This window comes from Zeugodacus cucurbitae, chromosome 2, assembly GCF_028554725.1.
Source record: "Zeugodacus cucurbitae isolate PBARC_wt_2022May chromosome 2, idZeuCucr1.2, whole genome shotgun sequence".
NCBI classification, from domain to species: Eukaryota; Metazoa; Arthropoda; class Insecta; order Diptera; family Tephritidae; genus Zeugodacus; species Zeugodacus cucurbitae.
In genome coordinates, this window is record NC_071667.1 from 8679661 (window position 1) to 8698335 (window position 18675).

The window sequence follows — 18675 nt, forward strand, 5'->3', positions numbered from 1 at the left end:
TTTGTTAATTTTATTAGAATAACTTATTTTTGTGTTGAGTATTATTCGATAAGTTATTTTACACAATCTTCCTTTGTGTTTACTTCTTCCGTACAAGCAAGCACAAAATACTGCGGAGTCTACAGACCAAGAGAATAAGGTAAAAATGTCTGTCTTATAAGACTCTTATAAACAGCTAATTATTAGTAAAATTGATTGATAAGCGAGTTCTTAGATGAGATGAGATACAAGCAAATATTGACCTTAACCTTTCGCTTTTCTTATATCTTAGTTCTATATATATGTATATAGTATTTTCTGTATATTATTGATATTTATTTACAAGCCAACACCACCGGATACACCGGATAGCATAAAAAGCAATAGATTTGTAAGTAAATAAAATTTTCTATCTGTACCCTCCTTAATTTCTAAGTCAATATTTTTACATAAAAAAGTCGCAACTAGCACCGAATTCGCCAGTTCCAACGAAAAAAATTAAGACAAATAACTGTGTTGTAAGTAATAGAAATTAACTTTTGTTTAAATAAAAAATAAATAATATTTCGAAACTTCCAAACTCCGCAAGCGACCACGAAGCTTGAGCTCCTCACCAGTCCACGCTAAAGTCAAAAAAAAGTTAGCCAACACGAGATGGGATCAAACAATGTTGCCACCTCCGCCTAGAAAAGGCATACTCCGAAAGTCACACTCAACAACGGATTGCTCAAATCACCGTACTAATCCAATAAAATGGAATACTCTCATGGAAAATACACACGCAACGACGGCTACGGAAGATCCAAAAGTAAAGAAATTGGGATATTTAAATATTAGTCCACTCATTATTGTAGGTGCGGCTAAAGATTTTGTATTGTAGTGATATATGTTAAAAGTCCCAAAGTAGATAATCAGTAATATTCGAGTACTCATATGTTTCCTTTATATTTTACTACTTATATACTTGTGCGCCTTTTTCATAGAGCTCAGTTCTTGCCCTTTGTATTAAAGTTTTTTTTATATATTAGGTGTATAACTTTGCTTCCGCCTTTTTTTTTAATTTACGGTTTTTTTTGTATAAAAACGGTTACAAATGTCGTTGAGCCTCAGCCGCACTTTTCTTGGAATTAAAAAAGAAAAGCAAAATTTCCCGCAAATGTCGAGAACTCGGCTCAAAAAGTGACATTTTCAGTTGAGAATAAGTTTGGGATGCAAACAGATCTCTACAAATATTTTGTTGGGTTAATGTTGACACAAATGTCCAAAATCGATATAAAAAAAGTCGATTTATTCGACCAGTGCTTGACCCTAGAGACATCTATTGGAAAACGGCGGAAGCAAAGTTGTGGACCTAATACATACATATATCTCGAGGAGTTTGTTGGGATCGTCTGTGTTATATCTTTAGTCTTCAAGAACAAATGATAGTTACTTGTTACTGAACTCGCTTAATAAGGATAAAAGTTTGAATAAAGTCTTTTGAATGTGTACCTTCAGTTAAAAAATGGAACTACATTTTTAATATTTGGAACAAAGATCTATGATCTTTGATAAGCTTTAATGTTAGTATACGTACCTGAATTCAGTTTGCTGAACTTCATTGTTGTTGTTAAAGAAGAACAGCATTCATCTTTTAAAACTTAAATTCTCATAAAAAGTGCCTAATAGGATGGGTTCACTCGCATGATGTAGCGAGAGTCATGTTACATGATTACATGACTCATGTAGAATAACTTATAAAATAGCTAAGACTGGGGAAGGCAGTGTACTTTCTTGGTTCAAAGAAAGATACTTTAAGAATATTCGTCAAATTTCACTGTAGGACTATTCCTGTGTTCCTGTATAGGTTTCTAGAGTATATATAGTAAATATGTACTAGTATATCTATAGGGATATGATTATTTTATAGTTCTTTACCTGATATTTAAGATAGTAAATAGTTTTTAAATAAACCCGCGTATGTATGTACAATGTAACTGCTAAATTCGTTCAAATTTATATTTAATATTGTTTATCTATTTTAGACTTGTTACTTGTTATTATTTTTACTGTGTTTTATTATTTGTTTTTGTTGTCTTTTTATAACACTTTCGTCTGCAAACTAATTCCTTTCGTTCTGCCAGTGCTCGGGCTTTACTTTTTGTGTTCTTAAAAATGTATTTTTTTCTCTCGCACAATTTATTTACATATCTATTTTCTATATTCTTTCTTTTCTATATGCCACACCTCCTACGTTGTATAAACTCTTGTCCTTAAAAACACTACAAACAACGTAAATACTTGTAAAAAATATGCACAACTGTAAATACAAATGAACAGGCAATGAGCTTGAAAAAGACGAAATCGGTGACCTTGGTAGGTGTTCTATATATAGCAAGAGTAGTGGAAAGAACACAACAACAATCAAAACTGTTTAATGCTATTCTATATTTATTATACAACTTTTTTATGTATTATATATTATTTTATTCCATCATTACTTTAGCCCCGTGAACGTGTGATCGATATGTCACCGGAGGATCAAAAGAAATGGGAAATGGAAGAAATGTCCAAACCGATCGATCTGGAGAAGGCCAGTGTAAATATCGATCCCTCACCATTTCAGCTGGTCGAACGCACTTCGATACTGAAAGTGCATTCTCTCTTCTCAATGGTTGGCATAAATCACGCTTATGTGACAAAAATTGGACGACTTGTGGGAGTAGTGGGTCTAAAAGAGGTGAGTTGAAAATTGTGAACAATTCAGGTTTTTACTGACATAATAAACATGTAACAATATAGAGCATTTGGAGGCTTCAATACTAGGACTAGTATAAACTCTTCTTAAACTTTTCACTATATATATCCTAAATACTCTTTATTCGTGATGTGTTCAAAGCTTCAGAACATTAATCGTTCTTATTAAGGCTCAACCCACACCGGATTTATCAAGACGTATTTTCTTGTCTGATACAACAACAGTCCTTCATGTGACAACCAACATCAAAAAGACAAAACAAAAACGGAAGTTCGCTTGGTTTGGGTTAGAGCAAAATTCGTTTTTGTGTCTTATTAAACTTTTTAGACGTTTTTGACTAATCGGTGTGGGTTGCGCCTAAAGTAGCATTATCGATATTATAAAAATCACTATTTTTGTCTTCGAATGTCTTTTTACTTCTGAAATGATGATCCGTCGGCTTTGTAGAAGGTTTGATATAGTAGAACATACAAATCTTAAAATACTTAGCAGAGAGAGGGAGAGAGCTAGAGTATTTAGAATATTTATTAATTGTGTTCCAGCATCGTTTTCTCATTCGCTATTGAGATAATAAAACAGCACTGAGAAGTGAACTTGACCGTTATGCTAACGTGACGTCACTGTAACAATTTATTTCTGATACTGACTGATTTCGCGTGCTAAATAATTCTTCACAGATTTCATAACTTTTTTCTCTGAATTATCTCTTTCAGCTGCGCAAAGCTATTGAGGACATCAATAGTAATAATTTCGTAGTACAAACACAAATAAAAGACGATATTGAAGCCGATCATGGTTCGGCTGTTGAAAAGCCATTGTTGGCGCCACCATTGCCGCTGTCACCGCATGCCACCAGTGACAAGGAGGTTAACACGACGGTGACCTCCATGGATTCGGCACTGTCACATTCGGATAATTGCTCGGACATTGAAATGGAGCACATCAAGGGTGAGAGTAGTGGTGAAGACCAACCACAACAGCAACAGCAACAACAAGAACATACAACGCAATACAATCAACAAGCATATACACACACAACGGGGACAAATACAACAACAACGGCAATGGGCACACCACCAACCACAAAGTCAATGAATGAGCCATAGCAGACAGGCAACTAACAAATACGTATACAGACATATGTAGGTATTTAAGTGAATTTGTATTGAAAAAAAACGGCAAACTAAACTAAATTTTATTGTAATTTGGTAAATAGTATTTTTCAATAATTATATTAAGTACATACACTATATTAAAAAAGTACACATGTGAAAGTATGTATATAGATGTGAACTCAGTATGTATTTAAATAATTTTTTAGAATTTTGAAGCGCATGTAAATATTATAAGCCGAAAAGTTAGTTAGCATTGTGCTATTTTTTTTAAATGCTCCAATTTACATCCACAAATACACACATACATACATATACTCGTATGTTAAAGTAAGTGTAAGAAAGAAGTGTAGTCAATATTAAGCTAATTTTAAACATATTTCCATTACGAATTTGTTATAGAATTTTCAAACACATTGCTGCGTTAAACTAAAGCTGAAAAAATAAACACAATTATTATTTAAGCAAAAAATATTGTTTCAAAAATTACAACGTTTATATATACATATATAAAGGCTAAAAATTGTAATATTACATTCATTTTTCTTTTATAATTTATTATAATTTAAATTCTTGCAATTTATTTTCAATAAATCCCAGACAAAACGTGCCATTTGGTATTAGGCGAAACGTCTTAAAGCAAACGAAAATCCCAATTTAAAGCAAAATCTAAACTTACGCGTTTAGTCGGTAGTTTCTACAATTTAAATATACATACATACACACATACATGCTTATTTATAAGTAATTATTGCTGAAAAATACAATGCAATTGCAATAACATACACATACAGACATACAAACGAAGTTATGTATATGCGTTGTAAAATAAGTAGCATATAGTGATATTACAAACCATTGTTTGTACTCGTATAAGTACATACATATATGTATACTATACTATGTGACTGGCAACTGTAAACCAAATATAAGTATTTACTAAGTAAAAAATTAACATAAAAAACCCAAATTGTTTAATAAAATATTTAATTTAAATATATATGTAATATAAGTAAATAAACGAACATTTATGTACATAAAATTAAACGAGAATTAAAGCAAAAACAAATAATTGAATAAAATGGTCTCTTATTACTTGAAACATTTAGGGGTGTTGTGGAATCCAAGCCAGATTTGCTGAATGTCAGAATGGCAAACCAATTCTGATTTTCATTGGTGTCACAGAATCTGATTGGATTTTCGTCTTTTCGAATATAAGCAAACCAATATTCGAATCAGCTGTTCTGCCATTTATTCATGGAGAAAAATTAGCAAGACATTTTTTTTTGGAATTGTAATCATATAATGAGTTCAAAATATACATTAAACCCAACAAATATATTAAAATGAGAAATTATTTCAGTTTTTATTTTATTTGGCAATGAAAGTAGCGCAAACGAAAAAATGAACGTTTTAGGGAATCACAGTAATTCGCTTTATGCTCAAAGGAAGTCAATTATAGTTATTGTTTGTATGTAGAAATGTACATTTTAAGTGTATATATATATATATTGTTTAACTTTTATGTATATATATATATATTTGGCGTAGGAACCGCTTTAAGCGATTATAGCCGAATCCACCAGAGCGCGCCACTCATTCCTCCTTTTTGCTTTTTGGCGCCAACTGGAAACACCAAGTGAAGCCAGGTCACTTTGCACTTGGTCTTTCCACCGGAGTGGAGGTCGTCCTCTTCCGCGGCTTCCTGCAGCGGGTACCGCATTGAATACTTTCAGAGCTGGAGTGTTTTCTTCCATCCGTACAACATGACCTAGCCAGCGTAGCCGCTGTCTTTTTATTCGCTGAACTATGTCAATGTCGTCGTATAAATCGTACAGCTCATCGTTCCCTCGTCTGCGGTATTCGCCGTTGCCAATGTTTAGAGGACCATAAATCTTGCGCAAAACCTTTCTCTCGAAAACCCCAAGAGTCGTCTGATCGGATGTTGCAATCGTCCACGCTTCAGCGCCATACATCAGGACGGGAATAATCAGCGACTTATAGAGTTTGATTTTGGTTCGTCGAGAGAGGACTTTACTTTTCAATTGCCTACTCAGTCCAAAGTAGCACCTGTTGGCAAGAGTGATTCTGCGTTGGATTTCAAGGCTGACATTGTTGGTGTTGTTAATGCTGGTTCCCAGATAAACGAAATTATCTACAACTTCAAAGTTATGACTGTCAACAGTGACGTGGGAGCCAAGACGCGAGTGCGCTGACTGTTTGTTTGATGACAGGAGATATTTCGTCTTGTCCTCATTCACCACCAGACCCATACGCTTCGCTTCTTTATCTAGTCTGGAAAGCGTAGAACAAACGGCGCAGTTGTTGCTTCCGATGATATCAATATTATCGGCATACGCCAGGAGCTGTACACTCTTGTAGAAGATTGTACCCTCTCTATTTAGCTCTGCAGCTCGTATTATTTTTTCCAGCAATAGATTGAAGAAGTCGCACGATAGTGAGTCACCCTGTCTGAAGCCTCGTTTGGTATCGAACGGCTCGGAGAGGTCCTTCCCGATCCTGACGAAGCTTTTGGTGTTGCTCAACGTCAGCTTACATAGCCGTATTAGTTTTGCAGGGATACCAAATTCAGACATCGCGGCATAAAGGCAGCTCCTTTTCGTGCTATCGAAGGCAGCTTTAAAATCGATAAAAAGATGGTGAGTATCGATTCTTCTCTCTCGGGTCTTTTCCAAGATTTGGCGCATGATGAATATCTGGTCCATTGTAGATTTTCCAGGTCTAAAGCCACACTGATAAGGTCCAATCAGTTCGTTGACGGTGGGCTTTAGTCTTTCACACAATACGCTCGGCAAAACCTTTTATGCGATATTGAGGAGACTTATACCACGGTAGTTGGCGCAGATTGTGGGGTCTCCCTTCTTATGGATTGGGCAGAGCACACTAAGATTCCAATCGTCAGGCATGCTTTCTTCCGACCATATTCTACAAAGAAGCTGATGCATGCACCTTATCAGTTCTTCGCCGCCGTATTTGAATAGCTCGGCCGGTAATCCATCGGCCCCCGCCGCTTTGTTGTTCTTCAAGCGGGTAATTGCTATTCGAATTTCTTCATGGTCGGGTAATGGAACATCTATTCCATCGTCATCGATTGGGGAATCGGGTTCGCCATCTCCTGGTGTTGTACTTTCACTGCCATTGAGCAGGTCGGAGAAGTGTTCCCTCCATAATCCCAGTATGCTCTGGACATCCGTTACCAGATTACCTCCTCGGTCCCTATATGATAATGCTCCGGCCTTGAAACCTTCTGTAAATCGCCTCATCTTTTCATAAAATTTTCGAGCATTACCCATGTCGGCCAGCTTTTCAAGCTTTTCATACTCACGCATTTCGGCCTCTTTCTTTTTACGTCTGCAAATGCGTCTCGCTTCCCTCTTCAGTTCTCGATATCTATCCCACCCCGAACGTGTTGTGGTCGATCGCAACGTTGCGAGGTTATGTATAAAGTTATATATTTCCATGATCTAATCAGAATTACTTATTTTGTAAACTTCTTAGAATATTTTGATTTTTTCCGTTGAATTCAATAATTACGTCATTTAGCGTTCTTATCTTATTTTTTAATAATAATTATATTTTTTCCAAAGCGTTTTAATGGCAAATCAAAATAAATTTGAAGAAAAATATCTCAAATCTGTCAGCCCTGAAGCTGTTGGTTTGTTTCTGATAGTTAAACCGATAAAATTGGTTTCCATGACACCTAAAACAAATAAAATTTCTGATTCGAACATCAAACCAATAATATCAGTATTCATGACACGAAACAGAATTTTTTCTCGATTTGAATTCTGATTCCGACAACTGTCAGATTCCACAACAACACTGAGTATCAGAGAAAAGAGGTTTGGTCGGTTGTTACACATACGCAGTGTAGCACTTGCTGAATGTGGCTATACAGATATATTTACACTGCGCGTCATAAGGTTGCCACACCTCTGCGTGGATCAAGTAGTTTTAGTAATTTTCTACCAAAAATAAAAAAGCTACAATTATGAAATTTTTAGTGATTATTAATGAAACAATTTTCTACTAAATAAAACAAGAATTTTGTTAATATCTTTGTTCAATAATATTTTATGAGGGCTGCTATATATATTTCTGGCCTAGGCAATCTGACATTTCCATTGGAAAGTTTGACATTTTTTAGCATAACATCACTCAGAACGTTTTGTCATTTAATCGTGAATTGTTTTATTTACAGGAAATTAAAAAATTCATCTCGGTCAAAATATGGAATTAACTCGTGAACATTTTCGTGCGATCATTTTTCACAACTTTCGACGTGGATTATCGCGACAAGAGTACATCGATGAACTAAAATCTTTGTATGGCTATGAAACACCATCCTATAGCACTGTGAAAAACTGGTACAACGAATTCAATCGTGGCCGACGCTCGCTCAAAGACGAATTCCGTGAAGGTCGTCCAAAAACAGCCGTTGTGCCAGAAAACATCGATGCCGTACGTGAACTGATATTGCAAGACCGTCATGTAACATACCTTCAGATAGAGGCATGCCTATGCATTTCTCCCACCAGCATACATTCGATATTGCATGAACACCTGGCCGTAAAAAAGGTTTGTTCTCGTTGGATCCCGCACAATTTGACAATCGCTCAAAAAAAGGCTCAAAAAAAGTGTTTCGAAAATTGGTTGGAGCGCATGCAAAAGTGTATAAATCTTGATGGAGAATATTTTGAAAAACAATAAAACCATTTTCGTTGATAAATATTCCTATTTTCATTATTAGGCCAGAAATATATATAGCAGCCCTCGTAATAATTTTTTTACGAAATCAATAGAAAAATTAGCGATAAAATTTGGTCATCAGGTTAGCATATATCCGTTTTTTTTTTAACTTTTTTTACCATTTTCTGCCAATATCATATTTTTGAATTTTTGTATTAATTAATTTAAACATTTACATATTTTTTAAGAGTCTGTCGATCACCCCTTATTTAGAATTGCATCAATGATCCTATATGGCAAAGTTCCAAAGTGGAAATCAGTTTACCGTAAGTTTTATATGTCTTTGCGGTCATATTAGTATTCAAAAATGTGGCCATTATATACCACGGTAGAGGATGGCTAACCCAACCCATCACACCACCCTCACGAATTTTTTCTTTAGTTTTAATATTTTCAAATATCTTTATAAGCGATTTGCCCTGATCCAGGCAGTGGATTGATGAAAATTGGATGCTTCTTTTGAAATTGCCCAACTATCAACAACGGAAAATACTTTATTGCTTTTGCCTTTATTATTTCAGCCGTACCTCCACTTATTACACAAAAAATTTCATCTAACTTTTTAACTTCTTCAGAGGCAATTATATTAGTCTGGTGAAGGTGTGCTAACCCGATGACGCGAAGTGTATGTCGTTTGTATATTTTTTTTTTTCAATATTTAAAAATAAAAAAAAATAATTTATAAAAAATCTAATAACATTTTCTTGTATATAAAACAGTTTTCTTGCATTCGAAGATCGAAGATATCGAAATGAAAGAGCAACAAAAGCAAATGTACGTCGAAGAATAAAGTCAAATTTTCATAAAAAAAACGTTATTTTATTGTTAGGTTAAAGACTTCAAAATTTATCAAAATAAATTAATAAAATAAAACAAATTGTTTTTTAGTTGCGTGCGTGGTTGAGGTTTATCTCCACGGCGTTGATCAGAGATAAAATAGAACATCAGTACAAAGTGTTGAAATGGCCTTTGCTTCTGCACGCTTTCATACAGACAATTTTGAGATTTTTTTATAAAAAAATGTTTCTTACACACAATTTCGAATTTTTTGTTTATAAAAAATTATAAAATAAATTTTACAATTTTGTAGCTGCTACTCACCTTTTTACTAAATTAGCATATAACCACTTTTTTTTTGCAAAAATAAAATACATTTTTCTTCGCTTTGCTTGATTCTCGAGTTTCTTTTTATTTGTTTCTTATAATTTGTATGAGCCTTCGTGTATGTTTTCTGTTTTTTTATTTGCTTTTTTCCATATCATTCATACACTCTCTTATCTGTTCGCTTCGTTACACAACAAGCACGTGTAATTCACCACACTTGCGCACAAACGCTATGCCGCATTACAAAAAAATGTTTTTTTTTATTTTATTTTGACAAAGTTACATAATGTAGCGTTGTTATTACAAACGTTTGTAGATTCAGTGCCATCAAACAGCATTCAGTTCTTATCAAAAGTACTTAGCATACTAAATTTTCGCTTCGCTACCCACTAACACGCTTGCTAGTCTTCCGCTGGACCAACATTACCAGCTATTCGTATTATCGTCATCATCATCATCTTTTTCTCTTCTTCTTTATCTTTTCACTGAGTTGCAAAAATATATATAGTTTATATAAAAATGTTTGTTTTTGAGAGGGGAGTTTGGATATTTTTTTTTTTTGGTTTTTTCTTTCATAATTTGTTTTTGTTTTCGTATTTTTTTTTTGTGTGTTTTCTGTTGTTGAAATAGTGATAAATGTGTTAACGCGTTTTGAAGTAATCGTTTTTATAAGATTGGTATGTATGTGTGTATGTATGTATACAGTTGTATAAATGTTAGTATGCTTGCTATAAAGGTGTGTATGTAAGTTGTTTGTGTTGTATGCTTAAATGGAATTTTCTCGCGCGCTTTACTACAATATGTAGCACTTAACAACGCTTCGTTTTTTGCACTTTTTTCTTGCATAATATTTACTTTCGAAATTTCGAAATATTCAACATTTTTTTATTTCGGTTTTTCATAACAGAAACTATTTAAGAGCATAAGATCAATACGTTTTGTAAAATAATTTGAATATTTCATAAAAAAGAAACCGAGGCAGGCGTAAGCTGCAAAAGCGTCGATACGGTCGCTTTCCATATACATATGTATGTAAATGACACACTCGTGTGTGTCCTAAACATTTACATTTTGCAGCTTGCATCCTTGCAACTCGATTTTCCTTTCTTTCATGCTACAAATACAACAACTTTGGCATTAAAAATTGAGCGCAATACAAATCTTTATACGCTGTTTCTAGTATAAAACAATAGTTGTTCATTTGTTTTGTTTTTGTTTTTGTTTTTCATTTATAAAGTAACCGATTTTTATCACTTAACATTTGCAGTTTTACCGTCTAAGTAGGCTGCTCTGATATAAATATTAACTTTTTCTGCCAAAATACTTTTATAACTTCAGCTAACTGAAAACAAACATCCATAATCGCTACATTTCACGCTCTTCCAGAGCGCTGTGCTTATATGAGAGGAACAACAAATAGAATAAGCAGTCGTGTTTCCGGTAAAATATTTGAATTAGCGCCTAAAGGTAGGCAACCGAATAGTTAAATAAACCAAAACAATTATCTAGTGCCTAAAAGCAGGCAATAATAATTCCAAACAAACATCTTCAAGTGAAATATGAATTTGAGCGCCCAATGGCTTACTATAATAGATATCCATGCTCTGCGAACAGAACTGCTTACAATCAACTAAACACCTTCCCTGTTTTTGTTACAGTTTTGTTAACTGTGCTATAATAAAATTTTGATATTTGTTTACAAAAAAATAGTTCTCAAGCGTACGCTCTGGCAAATAAATCTCAAAGTAAGTTATATGGTTTGTTACTGTTAGTTGCTCTAACGCCTAAGTAATGCTTTATTAAATATTTGTACGAAAACATAGCCTATCACACAGGCTTGAGTGCTCTTAGCGCCATCGGTAGTATAACAAATTTTTATTACACATACAAAGTACTTATGAAATATAACTGCCACTTATAAATGCGCTTTATTGGAGCAAATAAAATTTGTTTAAAAAATACAAAAAATTTTGGATGGAGTCTATTTAAGTGTATAATTAAAAAATAAGCTTTGAAAATAATTTGAAGTCTCATCGAAAATCGAAAAATAGAACCGTTAGAAAATTTCGCATATCGGATATTAACTCTTTTAGACCAAGTCAGTGCCAAGTGTTTGTATAAACAAAAGTTCACAGGTTTTATAGAATTTCATCAGTTCTAATGGTTAACTAGGCAAACGCATGTGCATAACGTCACTATTCAACCGTTGAGACACTGAAATATGGCTTACAGGCTTTTCAAAATAACTAACATTTAAATCATAACACTTTACAACATTCAGCTGGGTATTAGACCAATATAATTTTTCCGGGAAATTGAGTCATAAGTAAAAAGTGTATTTTTCGATTTTCGAATTTTTAGTCTCAAAATTCGAAATATATGTATTCGAAGTTCGAAAGGAGTTTAAAAAAGTATTATTAATTACAGGATATAGCTAGTAAAAAATCAAAAATATAGATATAATTTACATTTTCGTCTTCATTCAATGGTATATAAAACTTTTACTTCGAGCTTATATGACAGATGTTACATGGGGTCCTATAATTTTCGATATATAATTTTTTTTGTCTGAATCTGTCATATAAACTTGACTGAAAAGTTTTATACACCATTGAATTAAGAGGAAAATGTAAATTATATTCATATTTTGTATTAATCAGTATCTATATGTTGTAATAATTTAAAAAAAAATCCCCTTTTTCGAACTTCGAATCCAAATATTTCGATTTTAGAGACTAACTTCGAAACTTTTTTTACTTATGACTCAATCTCCTTGAAAATATTAGTTTGTCCAATACCCAGAAAAGCCGTGTAGTGTAATGATTGAGTTTCGGACATTTTTTTAGTTTCAACATTAGCAATTACACACTTTATACCGTAATTACATGTTGCCTAGGCGCTCAAAAATATCAAAAAAATATGTTTTTTTTTTCGTTTTTACACAAACTTTCACTTTCTACACGTCTGGGACGGGAAGTTACAAATAGTTCTTTCGATTTGTTTTCTTAAAAAAAATTTTGGAAATTATTTTTTAATATACGAACGAACGAAATTGCCGCAAACTACCAACAGTGAATACTAGTAAGTAAACTGGCGACTGTTGCTGCCAGCACAACTGCATTTTGTCTTGTTTGCTGCTGTTCGTGCGCCGCAACTTCTTACTGCCACACAACTAAAGTATAAGAGATACAATACAATATTCACAATTTATCAAAGAATCAAACTCAATGCTGTTTTTTTTTTAGATTTTGTTTTATGCAAAAATGTTTCGTTTTATAATTATTAAAAATTATATGAATTATCATATCTTTTTTTATAAAAAAAAGTGAACGACTTTTTGGATTGTACGATGATGTGTTTTGTGTTTTTTCTTCGCTTTTCACATTCATAAACCAATTTTTTGTTAAGGGTTTTACAATTTTCTTATTTTTGTTGTTGTTGTTGTATTTGGTTATGTACGTGTATTTTGTGTATATGTGTATTATGTAAGAAAAGTCTGTGTGTGTGTGCACAATGGCAGCAGGTGTGTTGAGTATGTGTTGTTCGTACATATGAACATTTATTTTGTGTATTTACGTTTTCATTCATAATACACATAACATAAGCGAGCCAAAAAGCCATTGTGTTTTATCCATCTTAACAGCCATTTTTAACATCAACATCCTTATCAATCATCTTACAACAAACTTGACATGTGTGCTTTGTTTTGTTTTTTGTTTGCTCTGGTGTTTGCGTTTCTTTTACATTTAACAGTCGTTACGAAAAGTCTTCAAATAATATAAGATATAGTATATATAAAAAAACACATTGGAAATTAAACATTTGTATCAGTATAAGACAAAAATTTTGAGATAATAGTATGATAATGAAGTAATTACGCCTAAATTATGTGTGTGTATTTGGAATTTCGGAAAGTGTGATATCGTTGAGCGCGATTAAGAGTTGAGTGTGGATAAAAAAAAACGCTAGAAAATTAAAATTAAAATATTGGTTAGCAACAAATGCTAACATACAACTTCAGTAACAAATTAAAAAGAGAAAAATTTCAATTTCAAACTATTGCCGAAATATCGCAACATAGTTGACGCACGGAGCTTTCGTTGCGGTTTTTTAAATTTCATCGAAGTGCTCGGCGTGCGCGCTTTGGAGAATATCGCGCTCAAAACTCACATCAAACTATCCGGTACACAATAAAAGAAAATTAAATTAATACGAGTAGTACAAAAAAGTATGTTTTTTTCGTAGATTTTGAAATACATAAGTGATATTAAAAACCGAATAGGTTCAGAAATTGTGTGTGTGTCTGCGTGTGTGTGGGAGCGCAAAATGCATTTGAGGTATTATACGTGTAAGCGTGTGAATTTATGTTTCTTTTTTTTCAAAATTTACAATCAAGCAGTAATAGCGGGCGGTTAGTGAGTGTTTCAGAACCCATTCCGCTTTTCGCTTATAATATATAAAATACTAGTCGCCCACATTTAATGACTTTTCGCACTCACACACACACGCAGAGTTACATAGGTTTTAGATTTGTGAATAAGTATACATAAATGAAATCGAGTTGGTTTCGTTTGTTTAAAAAAAAAGCATTTGAAGAGCAACGAAACGTTCGAAAAACTAGCGTTTCGTGCTCCACATTTGTATGAATGGTGTTTTTTGTTTTGTTTTTGTGTTTTCTTGTGTATGTATGTAATATGTATGGGTGTGTATTCATGTATGTATATGAATGTAGTTAACTTTTCGCTTATTAACCGTTAGCCGTTGCCGATTGGCAGTAATCGCCGACACCGAAGTCATTATTGCGATGCTGCCCAGCGCCTACTACACGCATACGTCGCATTAACAAACTCTCGCTCGGCGGTGAGAGTCCCATGCCCAGCTCACCAGCTGTCGGTAGTGAGCCATTACAACCGCCGCCGACTGCTACCCCAAAACCGTTGCCGCCGCTGTAAATGCCGCCGACGGCACTGCTGCGCGACTGCGGCACATACATACTGCCAGTGGGCGAATGCGTAAAACGTCCTGAACCGATGCGCGGCTGCTGTTGATTGTTTCTAATGAACTGCGCGCGCATTAAGCTGCCACCATTGCCATCATGTGTGGGTGGCGAATAGCGCGGCTGTGTTGGATGTTGATAGCTGCGTCGCTGTTGCATGCCGCAATTGCGTGCACCCGTGTAGATGCAATCGTTGCGCCAGTTGTGTATGGCACCTGCAGAGCCGCTGCCGCTGTCATCGGACGGTGGCGAGGCACCGCTCACGCCGACATGACTGTAGCTGCCACCGGCGGAGCGTCCATTGTAGTAGTGGCCGCCATTGCGTTGAGCGCCGCCCACATTCCAGCCGGGCGAATTGACGCCGCCTTGTGAGCGATACTTGTTGCGGTAATTATTTGCCGCTCCACTTACACTGGTGGTATTCGATGAATCACCGCTGCCGTTGCCGGCATTGTTGCCATTTATTAGAATGCCACCGCGGCTGCGCCAATTCTCGGCTCGCTGTCCGGACGATTGTTGTTGCTGCTGCTGCTGCTTGTTGCCGCCTGATGTTGGTTGTGAGTAGCGTCGATGGTTGTTGTTGTATTGTTGCTGACGACGTGCATAACCAGTTGCATTGATGTTGTTGCTGTGCGAACGTGGTCTGCCGTAAACGACATCGTCCTCGTCGGCATCATCCTCCAGCTCGGCGTCATAATTATTGTTCTGATATGCATCGTAATCGTCGTCAACGCCGCCAGCATTGCGTCCGCCGGTGTTACCCAGCGCAAAGCAGACATTACGCGGTGTTTTCTTCGCGCGCGGCGAACGCTTCGTTTTTATCAAAATTTGTTGTTTTTGATTTTGATTTTGTGATTGTTGATGTTGTTGTTGTTGTTGCTGCTGCTTTTGATTTTGCTTTTGCGGCTGCTTGTGCTGCTGTTTTAGCTGTTTTTGTGTTTGCTGTTGTTGATTGCCAAAAGTCGTTCGCATTGTTGTCACCACGTTCTTGGCAGTCGCCATCTCATCGGCATTCCCATCAGCTGCGACAACCCTTCCCCCATTCTCCTTATCCATTTTGTTGTCGACTAGCGGTGCAGATTTTCCGTTTCTTCCATTGAATGCTGCAGTTTCGGTGGCGACTCCATTTAATGTCGTGGCGACAACAATGTTTGCAGTCTCATTAAGTTCAGGTAGCGTTTCTTTCAAATCACTAATACTAGCCAATAAATTAGCATTTTCTTTTGTTGTTGTAACATTATCTGCTTCGATTATGTTTTTGTTTGCAATATTTGTTTCGATTTTTGTTTCTATATTCGAAACATTACTATTGTTGTTGTCGTTGGTGGTGTGAGTTGTTTTGGTTGCATTAACTGCGTTTGTTGTTGGTGTAGTTGTATTTGAATTGGTGATTGTTATATCATTAATATCACTTATTGGAAGTTGGTTTTGTCCAGCGTCCAGCAACAAATCATTCGCTTTGTTGCCGCTTGCGTCGCTGCTGTTGTTGCTGCTGCTGCTACGATTAACCTTACAGTTATTATCATTATCATTATCAGCATTCTGCTTTGCTTCAATATTATTATCTTGGATGTTATAATAAGTTTTGAAATTTGTTTTTGAATTTTCACTGAAATTCATTTTCGTTTCGTTAGCAAAATGTATTTGCTGTTGTTTATTTTGCTTGTCGATGTTTTCTTCCTCATCTAACTTGAAAACATTTTCATCAACTTCTGCTGTTACAAACGAATTTTTTGTCTCATCTTCAACTTCGTCTCCAAGTTCATCATTAACCTTAACCTTATTATGATCAACATTAACATAATCATTAACCTCAAACATTCGCTCCTGTTTAACACCACTCTTCCACTCTCCGTTCTCCACGGTCTCATCAACATCCTTACTCTCATTATTAGGTAATCTATTAAAACTTAACTCGAGAGCAGTATCAGCTCCGGCTGATCTCTCTCCCTCCTTAATTTGCATGGCACCCTGTAGTAATGTTGTCTTACTGCGTTTGTCACCACCCCTAACACAGGAACTATCCTCCGCATCACTAGTAATAGCATTATCACCATAATCACCATGACGATAACGATTTTTGTCCTCCAACTCTTCGCTCTTTTCGATCGCCATCTCTTCGTTATTATCATCTAGATAGTACTTTGGACGACTGGTGTAATCGTCATAGTCATGGGGCGTATTATTATCACTGCACTCGCCATCTTGTTCATATGGCTTAGATGTGCTGGTTGCTTCCACCTCACCCCCAAATTCGCCCTCCTCCTCATCCTCATTATCCATATCACGCCAAAGATGCGGATAACTCTCGTTATCACTCTCAACTTCAGCATTATTATCCCCCATTTGTCTGCGTCTGGCTTCCACTTCCGCCTTCAAATCCTCTTCATTGGCGGTAAAGTACCCGTTCCGTTGCTCTCCCGCATGAGCCCACTCTTCGTCTTCATCGAGCCGTCCAAATGCCTCAAGCGCCTCCTCATCGTCGTCGTCCTCTTCATGTACGTTCAGTGTTTTGAACGATGGTGCACCCGATTGAAAGATGCTCGACGATTTGCCTCCATTAGTGCTGCTTCCACCCAAACGACTCGAATGGCGTGTGGCATACAGATTACTATTGCGACCGCCATAGATGGAACGATTATTGCTGACGCTCAGCGTGTTATTCATGGAGCGACTGCGTGGCGGTGGTGGCTTTATAAATATTGGTGGACTGCTGTTGGTGTCCGCATTGGTATCGAGTTGCATTTGCGACGGCTGATAGATATTGGGGCGCTCCTTCATATAGTCGTAACGCATGGAGAAGTGCTGCAATATCACACGTTTCACAGCCATTGCCGACTCGGCGAATTCCGATATTTCGCGCGCTGATTGATTGCTGTGGAAAAGTAGTGAAATCAATAAATTTAGTAAAGAATAATTGATAAGCTTGAAAACTAGTTTTATGTATAGTTTTTGGTTTTTTTTTTCCTAATTCAACACTTACCGCCTTATATTGCCAGGTGTGCGCAGCGCCTTTCGCCGATTCTCCAATTTCTTAATATCATTCGGACACTCTTCCTCCGAAAACTTGATCCACGGATGATTTAGCACAGCTTCGGCACTTAAACGCTTTGGCGCTTCCTTGACAAGTAGACCACGAATTAAATCTTTGGCCTCTTCGCTGACATCCTGCCATTCAGCAATGGGAAAGGAAAAACGTCCTTAAAAGGAAGAAAGAAAATAACTCCGTAAACATGTATTTAAATTAAATTTAAACTAATTTATAATAAGATACATTTTGAATTTTTTATTTAAAAAAAGTTTGTGTCACCTTACCTTCTTGTATGGACTCGAAGAGCAATTCTTGACAGGTGCGACAATTCTCGCCGCGATTCCAGCCGCAATCCTCTTCACAATTGCCCGAAAATGGTGGATAGCCGCACAGTAAAATATATGCGATCACACCAAGTGACCACAGATCACAACGCTTATCATAGTAATTTGCCTCGCCAACGAATAGATCAACAACTTCGGGCGCCATAAATTCAGCGCTGCCGACCTGCAAGTGAAACATAACCATTGTAATTTTTTTATTTCATTTTAGGCGAATTCAAATAGGATTTTTTTTTTCCATTTCAGGCAAATTCAAGTATGATTTTTTTTTAATTTAAGGCGAATTGCTTGCTACTCACTGGTGTTAGAAGTTGTGGGGTTGCCGATGGCGATGAGACGTCTGTGGTGAATTTAATGCCCGATCCCAAATCGAAGTCGCATATCTTAATCGGGCACAATTTGTCTGGATAGACACATAGAATATTTTCCGGCTTCAGATCACGATGTGCAATGCCTTTCTTGTGCAGAAAATCCAAACCGGATGCAATCTCCTTGATTATCTGCGCTGCCTCGTGTTCTGAGAAACAAATCTGCTCTTGAATACGCCTCAAGAGGGGGCCGCCATTAATCTGAAAATATAACAGTAAATAGTAAGTGTGAAAAAT

General features: G+C 35.9%; 2 protein-coding genes and 1 long non-coding RNA gene across 15 annotated transcripts in view; 2 read left to right on the forward strand and 1 right to left on the reverse strand.

The window, feature by feature from the left end:
- LOC105210137 (chloride channel protein 2) overlaps nt 1-4551 on the forward strand; it is a 45203-nt gene extending 40652 nt beyond the window's left edge. For 8 of the 12 annotated variants that reach the window (XM_011180920.3, XM_011180922.3, XM_011180918.3 and 5 more), the window contains 7 exons: nt 98-139; nt 326-370; nt 438-497; nt 569-787; nt 2299-2334; nt 2465-2698; nt 3430-4551. In XM_011180920.3, coding sequence (XP_011179222.1) covers nt 98-139; nt 326-370; nt 438-497; nt 569-787; nt 2299-2334; nt 2465-2698; nt 3430-3822 — 1029 coding nt within the window. In that variant the 3' untranslated portion in view covers nt 3823-4551. The remainder of the gene's footprint in view (nt 1-97; nt 140-325; nt 371-437; nt 498-568; nt 788-2298; nt 2335-2464; nt 2699-3429) is intronic. The other 4 variants (XM_054236131.1, XM_011180924.3, XM_011180927.3 and 1 more) reach the window with 2 other exon arrangements.
- Nucleotides 4552-12314: 7763 nt separating this feature from the next.
- On the forward strand, nt 12315-18514 carry LOC128924163 (uncharacterized). The gene is made up of 2 exons (XR_008472860.1): nt 12315-12783; nt 18350-18514. It is a non-coding gene; the product is annotated as an uncharacterized LOC128924163 (long non-coding RNA).
- Nucleotides 13129-18675, reverse strand: part of LOC105210139 (probable cyclin-dependent serine/threonine-protein kinase DDB_G0292550) — a 29267-nt gene continuing 23720 nt past the window's right edge. For both annotated transcript variants that reach the window (XM_011180929.3, XM_011180930.3), the window contains exons 4-7: nt 18370-18639; nt 18014-18236; nt 17682-17898; nt 13129-17573 (exon numbers count right to left, since the gene is read on the reverse strand). In XM_011180929.3, the coding sequence (XP_011179231.1) occupies nt 14450-17573; nt 17682-17898; nt 18014-18236; nt 18370-18639 (3834 nt within the window). In that variant the 3' untranslated portion in view covers nt 13129-14449. The remainder of the gene's footprint in view (nt 17574-17681; nt 17899-18013; nt 18237-18369; nt 18640-18675) is intronic.